Genomic DNA, 16441 nt, shown 5'->3' with positions numbered 1-16441 from the left:
TCTTGTGGTTGAGACGAGATGAAACAGAGGGAATGGTGCGTGGTTGGAAGGAGTTTGAGTGCTTCAGAGGTTGTGTGTTGAAATGGAGAAGGTTTTTCATTCGGCCGAGGGTGATGAAGTTATAAGGATTGTCCGAAATTGGGTTTTGTGGTTGCATGGTGATTTTTGAAATAATTCAAGGGTAGTTTAGTCATTTCACATTTTCACCAATTATCTCCTTGAGTCCTTAGTTCTAATCAAATTCAAAGTTTACCCCAAACGTGATATTAACACCTAATAATATCCTAATCTTGCTAAGATTCAATTATCGAAATTCTTACGTCCTAAGTATACTTAGGATACTTGTATCGTTTTTGTCTAAAATTTATCGATTGCATCTTAATACTAAGGTTTCTATTTACACTTAACCTTATTCGGGAATAAAATTAGCTATCGAAATTTAAGGGATTTATTTTTAAGGAATAAACTTAATATAACTCAAGAATTATTAATTTAGTGTAGCAAGGCTAAGTAATTTAATAGTTTAGCACAATTATATTATTTTGCACATGAAAATTATTTCTACGCACTTATTTAAAAACAATTAGATTTAATGCTAAAATTTATAAGGAATTACAAATGCAAAATGAAATATGCACTAATATTTAAAAGCAAGTGAAAGTAATGCTAGAAGAGATTAAGGAATACGAATACTAGATAAAAATGAAATTGAAGTATGCATTGGTATTTGTCTGCAAAATTCAAGGTTCTCACAAAAATTCTCTATTATACTTAAAAACCTTATGCCAAGCCCATATTTTATTGTTATTTAAAATAACACTAAAATGTTTTATTAATGATTAAAACTGAGTACCTTACTTAGTAAGTAATGTTAATATACTTGTATAAATACTTGATCGTATGTGAAAAATTAGTATTTTTGAAATTTATACATAATTAAATTTTTTCTATTGCAGTTTAAAAAAAAAAGTAAGCGAAATTTTTTTTGCGCAGAGCACCGAAATCCACAAGTCAAAATAGTTGGTCTGAAAGGGAAAGATACAGCTGAATAGCATTGTTTAAAGCACCAAATAAATAGATGTAAAATGCTGGTTAAAAACTGGTACTTTGACATATAATAAAGGAAAGTCATAAAAATCAGGCCATTTATGGAAAAAGTTTTCATTAATAAAAATTCCAGCTCTTCACGGCTTTTTTACCAGTCCTCCAAAGCATGAGCAAAGTGCCAATAATTGAAATAGTAATTTTTTCGATTTATACAGAATTAATTTATTTTTTGCAAATAAAAAAAATAATTGAAATTTTTTATCAAAAAGCACATAAGTCAAAAGGATTGGTCTAAAAGGGAAAGGAATAGCAGATATGTACAGTACTTGTATTTCACGTTCGAAGGACTACAGTGCTGTTTTTGACAATACCCCGAAAAATATGTAATGCAAACGGAACCGATTCTTCATTATTTAAAATACCAAATCTGTGATTGTATTTTAACTGTTATCCATTGGTATTCTAAAGTATCATTTTTTCATCCAATACCACCTTTTAACACCCATTTTCCCTTAAAAATTTTATTTATTGGATGAAAAAAAATAAACCTTTTATGCAATAAAACACTAGCTCTTTGTAACTTTCCTCCATTATAAGAACAGAGTACCCATTTTTTCATAAAAAAATTTATTTATCAGATAAGATAAAAATTAACCCGTTTTTCAATAAAACACTAGTTATTTATGGTTTTCATCTATTATAATAACAGAGTACCCATTTATAAACAAAAAATTTATTTATCGAATAAAATAAAAATAAACCCATTTTCCAATAAAACACTAACTCTTTATGACTTTCCTCCATTATAAGAACAGAATACCCATTTTTGCATAAACAAAATTTATTTATCGGCTAAACTAAAATTAAATCCATTTTTCAATAAAATACTAGCTCTTTATGACTTTTCTCCATTATAAGAACAAAGTACCATAACAAAATTTGTGGATAAAATAAAATAAAAATAAATCTATTTTTCAATAAAACACTAGCTCTTTGTGACTTTCCTCCATTATAAGAACACAGTACCTACCTTTCCATTAAAAAGTGTATTTATCGAATAAAATAAAAATAAACCTGTTTTCTAATAAAACACTAGCTTCTTTATGACTTTTCTCCATTATAAGAACAAATAACCCATTTTCGCATAAAAGAATTTATTGGATAAAATAAAAATAAATCCATTTTTCAATAAAGCACCAGCTACTTATGGCTTTCCTCCATAAATTATCTATTTTCATACGTTAATTTATTAGTTAGATAAAATAGAATGAAATTAGGTTGAACAACAAATTACCCTTTACGATGAAATTGAAATACAGAAAAGTAACCCATAGCAAGTTTTAACTTCATTTCCAATACAAAAATATGCTACAAATTCTTTTGGCAAACGCAAGACACCTCATTCATAAAGTCTCAAGAAACCTTTCCAACCATTATGCAAAAGCAACTTATTCATTCTAAATTTTTAGCATCAATTTGATTATCAGTTGGACGTATCCACCTGAATAGGATAATATGTATTTTCTGGGACACGAGACATAATAGGAATTAAACTTGTATTAATGTAGACCTAACAAAATGAGAAAAATAGCATAACAATTAATACAATAATAAGAATAATGATAGGGTATAATTTTCTCATTTATTTTATTATTAATTTTTCCTATCACCTGACCTGATGTGGATTAATTGCTGGATTCTACTCATTTTTAGCATTTTGCATTTATTTCAGGGAATAGAACGAAAATATAATAACAGGTGCCAATTTGACAGAAAAGGAGTCCAGATGATAGAGCTTGTCCCAAGGGCATTTTTGGAAAAGAAGATGTCACGCCCATTTTGGTAATTTCTGCAATGGGATGACGGACGAAGGGCTTCTTCTCCCTGGTGTGCCGCCGCAACTAGAGACGAGAGCAATAGACTAGAATTAGGATGGCAGATGACTAGCTTAGCATACTCTTTTGTGGACTTTTTCCTTTGGACCTTTTTTTTGGCTTTGGACTTACGAATGTCAGGAGCACTTAGCCATTCTTGGCTTTGACCTTTCTTTCTTAGAAGCTTTTAGTAGTTTTTGCCCTTCTCGTGCGGGAGACGAAGTGAAAACTATGAATTGCCTTTTGTAGCTTTTCTATCTATTCAATATTCGGACGAGTTAGATTTTCCAAATTTCAACGGATGATGGCCGCTACTCCCTCTTCAATTTTGTATGGATTCTTCACATCGGATATGAACTAATTTTCTCACTCTAGTCAAGGAAAAACGGAGGCTTTGATTCGCCTAAAGATTGTGAGATCGATTTAATTTAATCTTTTCCTTTTATTTATTGGTATTCGCATATTCCTTGATTGCTATGCTTGTGGTTATTTAATTAATTGATTGTCTTGGATCCAGATAATTAATTGATTTGGTAATCTTTTGTCAATTAGGACATTAAATCCGTAATTGTTTAATTGTCCTGGAATAGTGACAACTGGCACGATTAGATTTGTGTCAGGGGGATATGCGGGCTAATATGAAATAACCCTGGTAGTGAGTTGTTTGGTTAGAATAGAGCTCCTCTAATACGTAAGGCAATTGGGGAACTAAATCTTACGGGCGTACCTGGGATTATTTCCTAATTAGAGCAGTGATTAACAGGCGTATCTTAATCACCGACACAGTAAGGAGGGGTTGACTGCCATCGCTTGTTTGGTAGTTATAACCTATTTATTGATAAATAATTGGGATTGCCTTTGCATCGATGATCAATTAGGTGAACCATTGCTGAAGTTAATCCTTGGCTAGATCTTTAATTACTATTACCTTGATTTTAGTGAATTGCCGTTTGATTTTTAGTTGCCTACTTTATTTTATTTTTAAGTGTTTTCTTCTTTTAATTGATTTAGGCCTTTAATTATTGTTACTCTGAGTTCAGTGAATTATTGTTTAATTTCTAGTCAGTTATTTATTTTTATTTTCTTATTTGAATTTATTTGATTGTCATCGTTCCTACAAAATCACCCCCTGTGTTACTTTGAATTTCTTAAGAGACAAATATACCCAATCCCTGAGGATACGACCCTACTTGCCCTATTTACAAATTCATAATTATTTGTGAAAAAAAAATCATCCCATTCGGGTATATCGGATCAAGCAAACTCTTCGGGAATAGGGTGAATCAAGTAACCCATTGCACACCTAGAGTCCCTGTTCCAGTACTTGGAATTGGGTTTTGGTCATTTTAACTGGCAATTAGGTTTAATTTTATTATTGTGCAGGCTTCGACAACCTGTCAAATAACAGAGTTGGTATAACAAAATTAGTTTAGTCTACAAATTTATTTTTTCTGTAGATAGTTCGCGAATATGACATTCAACCACTAAAAAAAAGACATCTATATCTGTCTATATGTATTGCAGAGAGAATTTTAGATAAGGAGCTTTTCAAATTGTCAAAAGTTCGAATACTATTTTATTACAATTTTACATTTCTAAAATTAAGAAATGTTTACCTCACAACTAATCCTTTAACTGCTCGTACAAATCCTATAATCGTGCTCATGTTTTTCCCACATTTGCCTCACATTTTCCCCACTAACCAATAAAATAAAAACTCCCGAATTTTAACTAACAGATAATAACCAACCATGTCAAATTAATATCTGTAAATTCCAATTAACATCTCACATTTACTGCTGATTTTACTGATAGTATTAATTAACAGTTATTACTGACATTCACATCTCACACTTACCACATTACTCATAGTAATAACTAACTGTTAATTTAAGATATTCGCAACAGCGAAAGTCACATATCCAAAATTTAGGAGCATGTTGAAATTATAATTTTCACAATTCAATGTATTTTATTGCCATAATATAGTTTACTTTCGGAATCATTCACAAAACTGCTGCACACTAATCCAATTGACCCATTTAATTTGCCATCATATAAATTCAATACAGTGAAAAAATTACGCATCATACATTTTTTCACTAAGGATAAATCTCAGTTACAAACATTTCAGTCAGTGACAAAGCCAAGATTTTTTTCTAGTGAGGCTAAAATGGGTACTCAGTTTTTATAATGGAGAAAAGCCATAAAGAGTTAGTGTTTTATTGAACAATGGATTTATTTTTATTTCATCCAATAAATAGATTTGTTTATGCAAAAATGGGTACTCTGTTCTTATAATGGCGGAAAGCCATAAAGAGCTAGTGTTTTATTGAAAAATCGAATTTTCATGTATTTTATCCGACAAATAAATTGGTTTATGGGAAAATTGGTGTTAAAGAGGAGGAATTTCTCTAGAGGGGTTGAAATGGGTACTCTGTTTTTATTTTTATTTCATCCGATAAATAAATTTGTTTATGCAAAAATGGGTACTCTGTTCTTATAAAGGAGGAAAGCCATAAACAACTACTATTTTATTCAAAACCGAATTTTCATGTATTTTATCCGATAAATAAATTGGTTTATGGGAAAATTGGTGTTAAAGAGGTAAAATTTTATGGGAAAATGATACTTTAAGATACCAATGGATAACAGTTATAACACAATCACAGATTTGACATTTTAAATAGTGAAGAATCGGTTCCATTTCGATTACATATTTTTCGGGATATTTTTCAAAAATAGCACTATAGTCCTTCGAACATAAACTATAGGTACTGTACGTATATGCTATTCTTTTCCCTTTTACACCATTCCTTTGACTTATGTGCTTTCTCATAAAAGATTCTCATTCATTTTTTTAAATGGAAAAAAATTAATGAAATATGTATAATTCGAATAAAATAGTATTTTAATTATTGCCATTTTGCTCATATGTTGCAAGACTGATAAGAAAACCGTAAAGCGTTGCTATTTTTATGAATGGCAACTTTTCTCGTAAATGGCCTGCTCTTTATGTCTTTCCTTTATTATATGTCAACGCACCTGTTTTTAACGAGCATTTTACATCTAATTTATTTAGTACTGTAAACAATGATATTCAGAATGTTTCTTTCCCCTTTAGACCAAGAACTTTGACTTGTGGATTTTTGTGCTCTGAGAAAAAAGATTTTCGCTTACCTTTTTTTTTAATTGCAAAAGAAAAAATCAATTTCCCCATAAATCTCAAAAATGCTTATTTATACACAAACCATCAAGTATGTATACAAGTATAATAACCGTACTGACTAAGTAACGTACTCAGTTTTAATCAGTAATAATACATTTTTGTGTTATTTCAAATAACTCTAAAATATGGGTTTCGTATAAGTTTTTTAAGCATAATACAATATTATGGCCATAAATTAGCATGTTTTTGTCATTAATCAAATTTACTATGTTATAACTAAAACTCATTATTTCTGTATAAAAACATATTTTTACTTCAAATAAACTTACTCCCTCAAAAGTATATTTGGGATATACTATTGTAATTTATCTCTTTAAAAAGTATGTTTCATATTACTTACAATTTACCTTTTCGACTGCAAAAGTTACTAATTTATTACGCTAACTTACTATTTTGAATGACAAATTTACTCCCTTATTTTTACCCATAATCCTATTCAAGTGGATAGGTCTAACGGGTAATCAAATGGTCGCTAAAATTTTTAGAACCTATTATATCATATCTAAAACTGTGTTGATTACCGTATCGATAGTTATGGGACCATTTTCCTGGATGCTTAAGCTGAACACTTGGGTACTAAATTTATATATGTATATAAATATATAATGAAGGCTTGAATCCTTTCGTTTACCTCCACTTTTCCTTCTTCCAAATTATTATCCCCCACGCGTATGCGATAATCATTTATTATTTCTTAAAATTTCGGTACCTTCTTTACGCACATTTTTTGTCCAAGGCATTTGCAACATTTTTCCATCGGTAATGGGTACATTTGCAAATACATAAATGCCTTTGATTTTAACATGCAATAACACTTCCTGACCCAACTCGTACGGAAGTCAGTGTGCTTTCTGGTTGCATCCGCAGACGATTCTTGTATATTTCCTCTTCACGTGCTGTGCAACAATTTAACGTCTCCGTTTGGACTGTATATAACATCAACATGTGTCGCTCTCTGCCGGCCTTCCTACCATTTGCAGGTTCCCACCATAAAGGTTTCCCCCATAATTGGCACGGCATGGCACGGCATCAACTTGTCCTCTCTGCAGTCTGTACTGGACTATTTAAATACATTTCCAGGTGGTTTTCTTCCAGCTGAGTTAGCAAGTGAAAGAACACAGTAGTTGACTTCTTGCAGAGAAATTCTCTCAATCTCTCCTCCTCCAGGCTCCAGGAAGCAAGGACAGACCGGAATTTGAGGTAAAGAATAACTAAATTCAACATCAATGCAGCTTTCTTTAGCTTTCTGTGGCTAGAACGTGGAATTCTTGAACTTCTCCTTGTCCTATTTCTGTTTTTTCTTCATCTTTTGCTCTGCCGAAGAACAGGGAGAATCGATAAGGATCACAAAGAAAATGGCATTTCTCAGAATAATTGGGTAATTCTTCTCATCCCTGATTATTCAGTACTTTTCTGCTTATTGATTTGTTCATAGGTGCTTTTGGCCCTTCTGCATAAGATATTGCTGATTTCTTGCGCTGTTGGCAGTTCTGTTATGGGCAGATATGCTTGCAACATATGTGATGTGGATAATGCAGACATACTTAACAAATGTTTGGAAACTTGGATTTACTCATGCTGCTAGAATCATGAATATTTACACTGGCCTAACTAAATTTCTGCCATTAGTGCTTTTCATCTTTGTGGATGCTGGCCTTGGTAACTACTGGAATCTGCTCCTCTCAAGTACAGCCTTTTCAATTGTAAGTTCTTCTGCTGGGCAACTATATTTTACCTACTTTCTTCTTCAATTGAACTGAATATACTTGCTAATCTACTGTTAGAGTTCATGATTTAGCCTTTATAGCCCTTGGTTAGCTCGATATTCGCTGGTTATAGTTCCATGATTTAACTTCTATAACCCTTAATAGCTGAATATTCGCCTGTAACAAACTGAAAATACAAAAGTCAGTTCTGCCTATTGATGCAAGAACTTAAATTAATCCAGCTGGTGCAATCTCTTAAAAAGAAAATGTCTTTTGCCGTGATCAATTGCTGGGATTAGATAGGAATCTTCGGTCCCAATGCTAATTTTGTCCCTTTTGAAGTATGCGCGAGCATTACTTTAAAAGGGACTTGTGACATTGTTATTCAAGAACATTAGCTAAAGATGATGATTGGCCTTTCTTGAATTAATCATGCCTGCAACTATTGACAGGGTTTGGGATTTCTATCAATGTCAACACCACCAGTTCTACACAAGGCCACAGGGACCTGTAAAGGTTACGAGCCAAATTGCCTTGGTCATACACAAAAGGCCCTCTTTTACACAGCTTTAGCATTGATAGCAGTTGGATTAAGTGGACATGTTGTCTCACTGGTTGCATTCGCAGACAATCAGATTGAAAAGAAGCCAGATGAACCTAAAGTCAAGGAGCCGAAGTTTGAACGAAGCTCAAAGTCCTTCCTATACAAGTTCAGGAGAGGGCCTGATGGAAAATTGAAATATATGCCAAACTTACGAACCCCATCTTTCATGGTCAATTATCACAAGAGAAAGAAGCAGCAGCAGCAAGGTGAGAGGACTCCAAAAACTGAAGTTGATATATCACAACTTCAATTCCAACCAATAGAAGCAATGCTGGCCCTTGTGCAAAAAGAGCGAGTGAAACTCCTTGGCGCTTGTTTTATAATCCTTGTCCCTGTTATTGGTTTAATTGCTCTACCATATATAAAACCATGGTCACTTCGGTTTGGTATCCCAGCAATATGTACATTGGTGGCAACCCTTGCATTTCTGCAGGGTACAGGTTCATACAAAGGGGAAAGTAAACCAGATGGAAGTCCAGTAACCAATGTTTTAAGAGTCTTTGTGGCCTCCACACGCAAAATGTTTGAAGATCCTAAGCAATATTCAGAGCTTTATGAGAATCAAGACACCAACACTCCAAAATTGCCTCATACCAAGGGACTACTCAGGTTTGACAAAACTTTTCCACTAGTATTTTGTTCTCTATACATTATTTACCTTCCCAAGATAGATTAACTTGTTTGCTTATAAAAACTTTGTTCCGGTCAATGATCCATTAAAATCCTGAGATGAGGCAAGGTACGGTTAAGATTTGTCATAATTGGCACATTTCTTACGGAATCCGATCTGCAGTGATGTTGTTTTAGTTGTGAATTTTGTTCACGTACACTGGGTCTTGATAGTGGTGCAACAAGTTGCATGGTTGTATGCCAAAGTTAGTAAGAAGCACATCCATGCTGTAACTACCGCCAACCTCTAAATTCATGGAACTCTAGTTTCTCAATCTAAATAGTACCAATGGCTTATAATAGTTTGCGAATATCTAATAGTTCATATGCTTTCCAATCAAATATATACATTGCCAGTGGAAAGGTTTTAGAGTTGTGAAAATTTCATCAGATTTATAATTTTATATTCTCTAAGCTCAATTAGTCAAAATCTGAGTTTATTATATCCTGTTCTATACTTAGAAAGCATGATGCATTTAATTTCCTTAACTTGGCTCTAGCTCATTTTTATATTTTATGCACTTCACTCAGTTTCTTAGACAAGGCTGCCATCCAATTGACGACTGAAATTGAAGAACCAGAAAAGCATAGATTGAGACTGTGCACTCGGACAGAAGTAGAGGAGACAAAAATCATAATCCGCATGATGCCAATTAGGATCACCTCTGTAATTTGTGGTCTCATTACTTCTGTTGGAAACACATACTTCGTAGAGCAAGCAAACCACATGAATTATAAGATTGGAAAACTAAAGTTGCCTAACTCAGTCATTCTGGTGTTCTATGAAATATCAAAGTCACTGATTAAGTTAATTTTCACTGCTATTGGAAGGTGCTTAAGAGGAGCACACAAAGAAAAGTATGCCCCCTCAATTGGCATTGCGCTTGCTACAATCTTCTCAGTGTTATGTTGCATAACTGCTTCTGGAATCGAAACTCGAAGGATACATGTGATCAGAAGTCATGGACTGCTAGATAAACCGGAAGATAAGATCCCTTTGAGTGTGTTTGTGCTTCTTCCACAATACTTTCTTCTAGCTGGTCTGGACTGGCTCTATGAAAACAATGTTACCCCTTTCTTGACTGATCAGAGTCCTCCTTCGATGAAAAAGTACCTTGTATACCTCAGTCCTGGATTATCGGGCGTTGGAAGTGTTTTATCAGTTTATGTTGTAGGTAAAGTTAGTGAAAAAGGGGGAAAAAGGAATTGGTTTCAGTACACATTAAACCAGAGTCGCCTGGATCGCTATTATTCGGTGCTTGCTGTCCTGAGTGCTGCAAATTTCATTTGGTTTGTATTCTGGGCTGTATTGTTCCCTCTTAGAGAACCAGGTTCAAATGATGAGAAAGCTGCTGAAAATGATGAAGAAAAGGCTCGAAATAATGATGGAAATGAGGAATAGACTCGAAATCAAGAAAAAGAGGAACCTATTGGAAATAGAGAATGGGTTGACCCTTCTCTGAATTTTGTTAACGATCTTTTGGCTGCTAACATTACACGTTGATATATGGCTTGAGAGCAACATTAACTTGTCTCAAGAAAGTGTTTCCCACTCAAGCTTCATAGGTCTTGTACATGGTTCATACCTTTTATTTTGACTAGTAATAGTTCACGTGCTTTGCACGTTATTGTAATATCTTAAAATATATTACTTTTTAGTTACTAAAAGTTTTTTATGAAATTTTGATCATCAACATCGTAATATAGTATTTTTATGTTATTTATTTTTTTAAGCTAGTTACTTTTAAAAATTTTATTAAATGAAAAGAGACAGAAAACATTCCAATGTAGTTGACATATCCCTCAGGATTGAATTTGAAATCATGAACGAAACACTTTTTGATTTATAACTTGAACTCTAACATATCAAATATTGATAATATCATGTTTTACCAAAAGTATTATATATTCATGACTCTATTGCATATTAGCCACAATCATCAAAATTTTTTATAAACAAAGAATATAATTAAGTTAGAAAAATAAGCATACATGTAATTTGAATTCTTTGTATTATGTTAATTTTATTTTTGTCAATAATAGAGTATAAATGATCCACCACGTAAAGTTTTTTTGGCTTGTACATTCTAACAATTGAAATTTTATAGATAGAGATAGTTGGAGTTTTTCTATTTTCCTTTTCTTTTATTCATGTTTTTAGCACAATCCAATGCGAAGCAAGAGCAACACGTCTACTTTTTTCATATGAGGACAATATTTTTGATTTTAATATTAGTTTTTTTTATGATCATGAAATTGGAATGAGAATTGTGGCTAATTAATAATTTTAATATTAATTTTTTGTATATTGCAGTGTTTTAGTTTTTAATTGCCAACTTTTAATCCATAACCGCTATCATTATTATTACTTATTGGAGTGCATTAAATCTGTCTAATTACAATTCTCACCATAAATGAAATTTACTTAATTTTAAAGCTTTTCATTTCATAATCGCTTCCATTATTCACTAATATTGCAATACAATAAATATATGTAATCATTAGAAAAATAATGGTATTTTGGATATCACCAAAAACAATTTGGATATCATTTTCATTTTATCATTTATCATTTTATATTTACTCTTATTATAATTCTTATTTTATCATTGGAGATAGTTTCTGACTTGATGGATGGATTTGGTTTGCTCAAACCAATACAAATGAAGCATTACTTATTATTGTCAATAACAATGTTTGTCTTCCCCTGGACATCAGCGATTTGGATGTTGTCTTTGGTATTATTTGAATTGTATTCTAGCTTTTTAATTCATTTGCTATTTACTTTATGTCATTTTATAAATAGTTTTCAATTTATTTCCATTTTTCTTGTTTTGATCAGTTGCTATTAATGATAATAGGGTTTGTATGGTGTATTTTAGATTTCTTTTTTCTAGTTTAATACTGCTATTTCAGTTATAAAGGTGTCATCATATTTTGTATATTGAAATTTCATTGGGTGCAACATTGAAAAATTCTTCATATTGGTAAAAGTGCATAATTGTAAAATTACTTGTGATATTTGTGTGAAGATATACAGATGAATAAGGGGTTTCTTGTCATTGTATGTTTCTCCATTTCTAGAGAGTATCTATTTTTTGAAAATTGAAATTTTTTTAATAATCTCAACTAATGACTAATGAGAAATTTTTCATGCTTCAATTAAGAAATTTTGATACAATAATAGGAGATGGAGTCCAAGGGTAGGCAAATAGTTTTTAATGAGGAATTTTTAATTATAATTACCAATGCCATTAAAATGTAATCAATTGGAGTGTTTTATTTCTTTTAATTAGTGCCACATTAAAATGCAATAATTCTAATTAAAAGACATGAGGGTAATTTAGGAATAACAAAAACTAAGATAAAAAAGTGCTTACACTTGCACTACCCAATACCAACATTCATACTTTTCATTGTATATATATATATATATATGTTTCTCCATTTCTAGAGAGTATCTATTTTTTGAAATTGAATTTTTTTAATAATCTTAACTAATGACTAATGAGAAATTTTTCATGCTTCAATTAAGAAATTTTGATACGTATAATAACAGGAGATGGAGTCCAAGGGTAGGTAAATAGTTTTTAATGAGGAATTTTTAATTATAATTACCAATACCATTAAAATGTTATCAATTGGAGTGTTTTATTTCTTTTAATTAGTGCCACATTAAAATGCAATAATTCTAATTAAAAGACATGAGGGTAATTTAGGAATAACATAAACTAAGATAAAAAAGTGCTTACACTTGCACTACCCAATACCAACATTCATACTTTTTATATAGTAATGATAATGATTTTTTTCTTCTCTAGAGGATGATTATGCAGAAATTCCTTTTTAGATTAGTTGAAGGATTTTTGTTGTTCATATCGATTTCACTCCATCATCCTATTAGAGGCAAAGTTACCTTTATTGTTATCTGATGTACAACTTTTGTATCTACCAGAGAAGAGAGAGAGATTATCTATCTTAATTTTGTCTTGTGTCAGCAATTATTTTTACTTAATTTGGTCATCTGCAGCTCAAATTCGAAGCAATACCAACATTTGTCTTACTTCGATGAAACTGCCCAACCACTAGGCTTCGCTGATTGTGATTTGTGTTCTGATTGTCATCTGTGATGGATTAACACTTCGAAGTGTTTGTGTTAAGCTTAAAGTAAGTTTGATCCACCTTCATGGTGCTGACGGTTGCATTATCATATCAGAACCGAGCCAGGACAAACTACTGGATTCTTTGAAAACCGCTTTTCCACTATGTTGAGCATTTTGGAGGGATGAAGTGATCACTGTCCAGGAGGAGATGACACTGCATTGCAGAAGGATTTACTGTAGAAACAAAAAGGTGTTTAGAAATTGTGTTCAAGGAGTATTCGATGGACGTTAATTGAGTCAAGCTATAGTAATTACAACTGAAGAAATTTCTCAAGGCTGGATAAAAGCATGTAATGATCTCTAATACAAATTATGCATGGATAAACCCGAGAACAGCAGGTTTGGCAAAAGAACCTGCAACAACCAAAAACACAAAATTGAGAAAATATTCCTCTCTATTAATGGTGTGCATAGCAGCAACAGTTTTTTATTACAGAGAGAGAGAGAGAGAGAGAGAGAGAGGCAAGATGTTTAGATGCAATTACGTCACTAGTTTACCTTCAATGTAGATATGAAAGATCAACGTGGAATTTTAGATGTAGACTTCAAGCTGATCATTTTCTAAATCAGTCTGCTCTCTGAATCAGCTTGACAGAATCCTTGGCAGAGGGACTGCACCCCCTCATCTCAATAACCTCTAGTGTTGGAATTTCTCCAAAACCTGAAGGGATTCTTGAAGGTGTTTACATCTGTGCAATACAATTTGCTCAAGACTGGGAAGATGCTTACTAGACACAATCCATGTTATAATGTTCAGCAAATATAATTTCAAGAACTTCAGGTTTTGGAATTCTCCCTCATTCATTTCCCACTGTTGCCCTTCAAATGCTCTGTCTAATAATTTGAGAACTTCAAGGTTGGGAAGTCTTCCAATGGCTGAGTTTTCATTCCATGGTAGTTGAAAACTTGATGCTATCAACTTTTTGAGATTTGCAGGAAAGCTAAACTTGGAAGGACTATGAACCTTACCAGAGAAGCAAACTTTAAGAGATTCAAGTTGACTCAAACAGCTCAATTCTGGAAAGCTGTTGCAATGATCCCAACATTTTGTAAATATGCATCTGAGTTTCTGCAGCCCAGATAGCCTACCCAACATGATCGTTGAAACATTACTTCCATGATTTAGAGAAGGAGTAGAAATGGTTTTCAAATTACTCGTTCCAAAGGGGTTTTTATCAAAAGATTCTTGACTGTAGTGCTGGAAACGGAAAAAAGCACTGATGATATGAATATGCCTCAATCTTTCCATATGCCAAATAGCCTCCAGTAGAATCACCTCACCAATTGCTTCTTTCACAATCAAACTTTCAAGATTGCAGAGATTAGCAATTTCTGATGGGATTTCTTTTGTACAAAACCGGGGAGCCAAGTACCTTAGCTCAACCAGCTCTGCTATCAGGACCAGATCATGAGTGTTGGCGCAACCCTCAATGGGAACATTCCTAAATCTAATACTTTAAGAAGTCTGAATTTGGATTCTAGAAATGGAGTTCATGATATTTCTAAGATTCGTGATGTACTGTTCAAAAAAACATTGTTCAAGAATTATATGTTGCATAACATTTGTCGAAAAATAGGTCCTGTTTCTTCCCAGGGTCAAGCTGCTTTGAAACCAGTGGTGTATTTGATACTCTATCTATTGGTTAATGTTGTCTTTGCTACTTCCTTATCCATGAAATTATTCCAATATCCTAATTTTGGGCAATGACTGAAATCCTCTTTTATTCTGAAATTCTAGTAGTGACCATCAAAATAGTAATCCAATAATTGACTAAATCTTCTATAACTTTTTTAGAGATGACTGAAGTATCCATAATTTTTCACTACACAGCTTGCAATAAAGTTGGCCAACACAAAATTTCAGCACTGGATAGCCTGCACCATATTTTGAGATATCTTGTATACTCATAGTGTGATTGAAGTTCAACCAGTAGCTGCAAATTAGCAAGAAATAGGGCCAATGTGCTGTCATTACAAAGATTTTTGGATAGGGTGTCGAAATGGTGGATAACACTGATGCGTACCAGAAAAAAAAAAAAACACACACACACACACACTTACTCACTCATGCTTACAGAGAGATTTTATTTTATTTTATTTTATAAATTATGGGATGAACTTCATATTTTAGCAAATTCTATTGTCTTCTTTCCATCATGTCCTTTGCTATAGAAGTGTTTCATGTAATCTGACCAGGGAACGTCTTTGTAAATCGGCTTCTCTCCATTCTTCAGGACTTCTGGCAAAGGACCAACAACTCCTCCAGCTTTAGGAGAAGCAAAGATAGGCACAGAAACCCTGTTTTTTGCTGCATTAGGAATCACACAATGCTCGATGCTCTTATATCGATCGTTGCTCGCAATTTGCAACTTGTCGCCTAGGATCCATTGACCAGCTCTTGTTGCTCGAACGTAGAGACCGCCCACATCATCTTGAAGAAGGATAGTGATGCTCGAAATATCAGAATGAGGGCCAACTCCATAACTCAATTCTGGGTTCGGACAGATAGAGTAGTGATTAAGGCTGAGTGTACAGGCTCCCGTCAGGAGAGATTCTTTTTCTTCATCAAACTCCTCCACATTCAGTCCCTTCAGCAGCACTTCCATTAGCCCACTTTATGTGTTCCAAAACTTGATCTCTATGAAATAAATTAGAGTGTGTATTTAGACCGAATTGCTGGACAAGATTCTATGTGTCAACAAATCAGAAGAGTCAAATCAAACAGGAACAAGAGAGTCGAATCAAACAGAGGTGGTCTAGATGGCTAATTTTACAAGGAAAATATCAAGATTACAGATGCTGTAAGTTACAGACGTCTACAAATCATTGACAGCGTTTCTAATGTAAATCAATCTCAATATAATCTTAACCTTGTATCTAAATTTTAGGTATACCTGTCCCTGAAAAAGTGAACACTCTCTTGATTTTTCAAAAATATCAGGCTTTTCCGTTGTCTTTGTGATTTTGAAAATTAGAGCTTCGGTGATTCAACTATTGTTCTATTTTATTTTTCCAATAAATTTCTTATCCGATTGATTTTTTTTTTATTATCAAAAGATATTGCTTCTTTTTAACGAACCTATACATACGGTCATTGCTCACCACTTGGCTAATGAAGAAAAGCCAAAATTAGGTATGAGAAAAACTCC

General features: G+C 32.9%; 1 protein-coding gene across 1 annotated transcript; it reads left to right on the top strand.

The window, feature by feature from the left end:
- Positions 1 to 9775: 9775 nt before the first annotated feature.
- LOC113752412 (protein NRT1/ PTR FAMILY 5.5-like) lies at positions 9776 to 10531 on the top strand. Its single transcript, XM_027296522.1, has one exon. It carries the CDS (start codon positions 9776 to 9778, stop codon positions 10529 to 10531), a length of 756 nt encoding a protein of 251 aa, XP_027152323.1.
- The last annotated feature ends 5910 nt before the right edge of the window (positions 10532 to 16441 follow it).

The sequence above is a fragment of the Coffea eugenioides genome, chromosome 11 (genome assembly GCF_003713205.1).
Source record: "Coffea eugenioides isolate CCC68of chromosome 11, Ceug_1.0, whole genome shotgun sequence".
Lineage (NCBI taxonomy): Eukaryota > Viridiplantae > Streptophyta > Magnoliopsida > Gentianales > Rubiaceae > Coffea > Coffea eugenioides.
The sequence above is the reverse complement of the archived record's forward strand: the minus strand, read 5'-3'. Positions and strand labels throughout refer to the sequence as shown.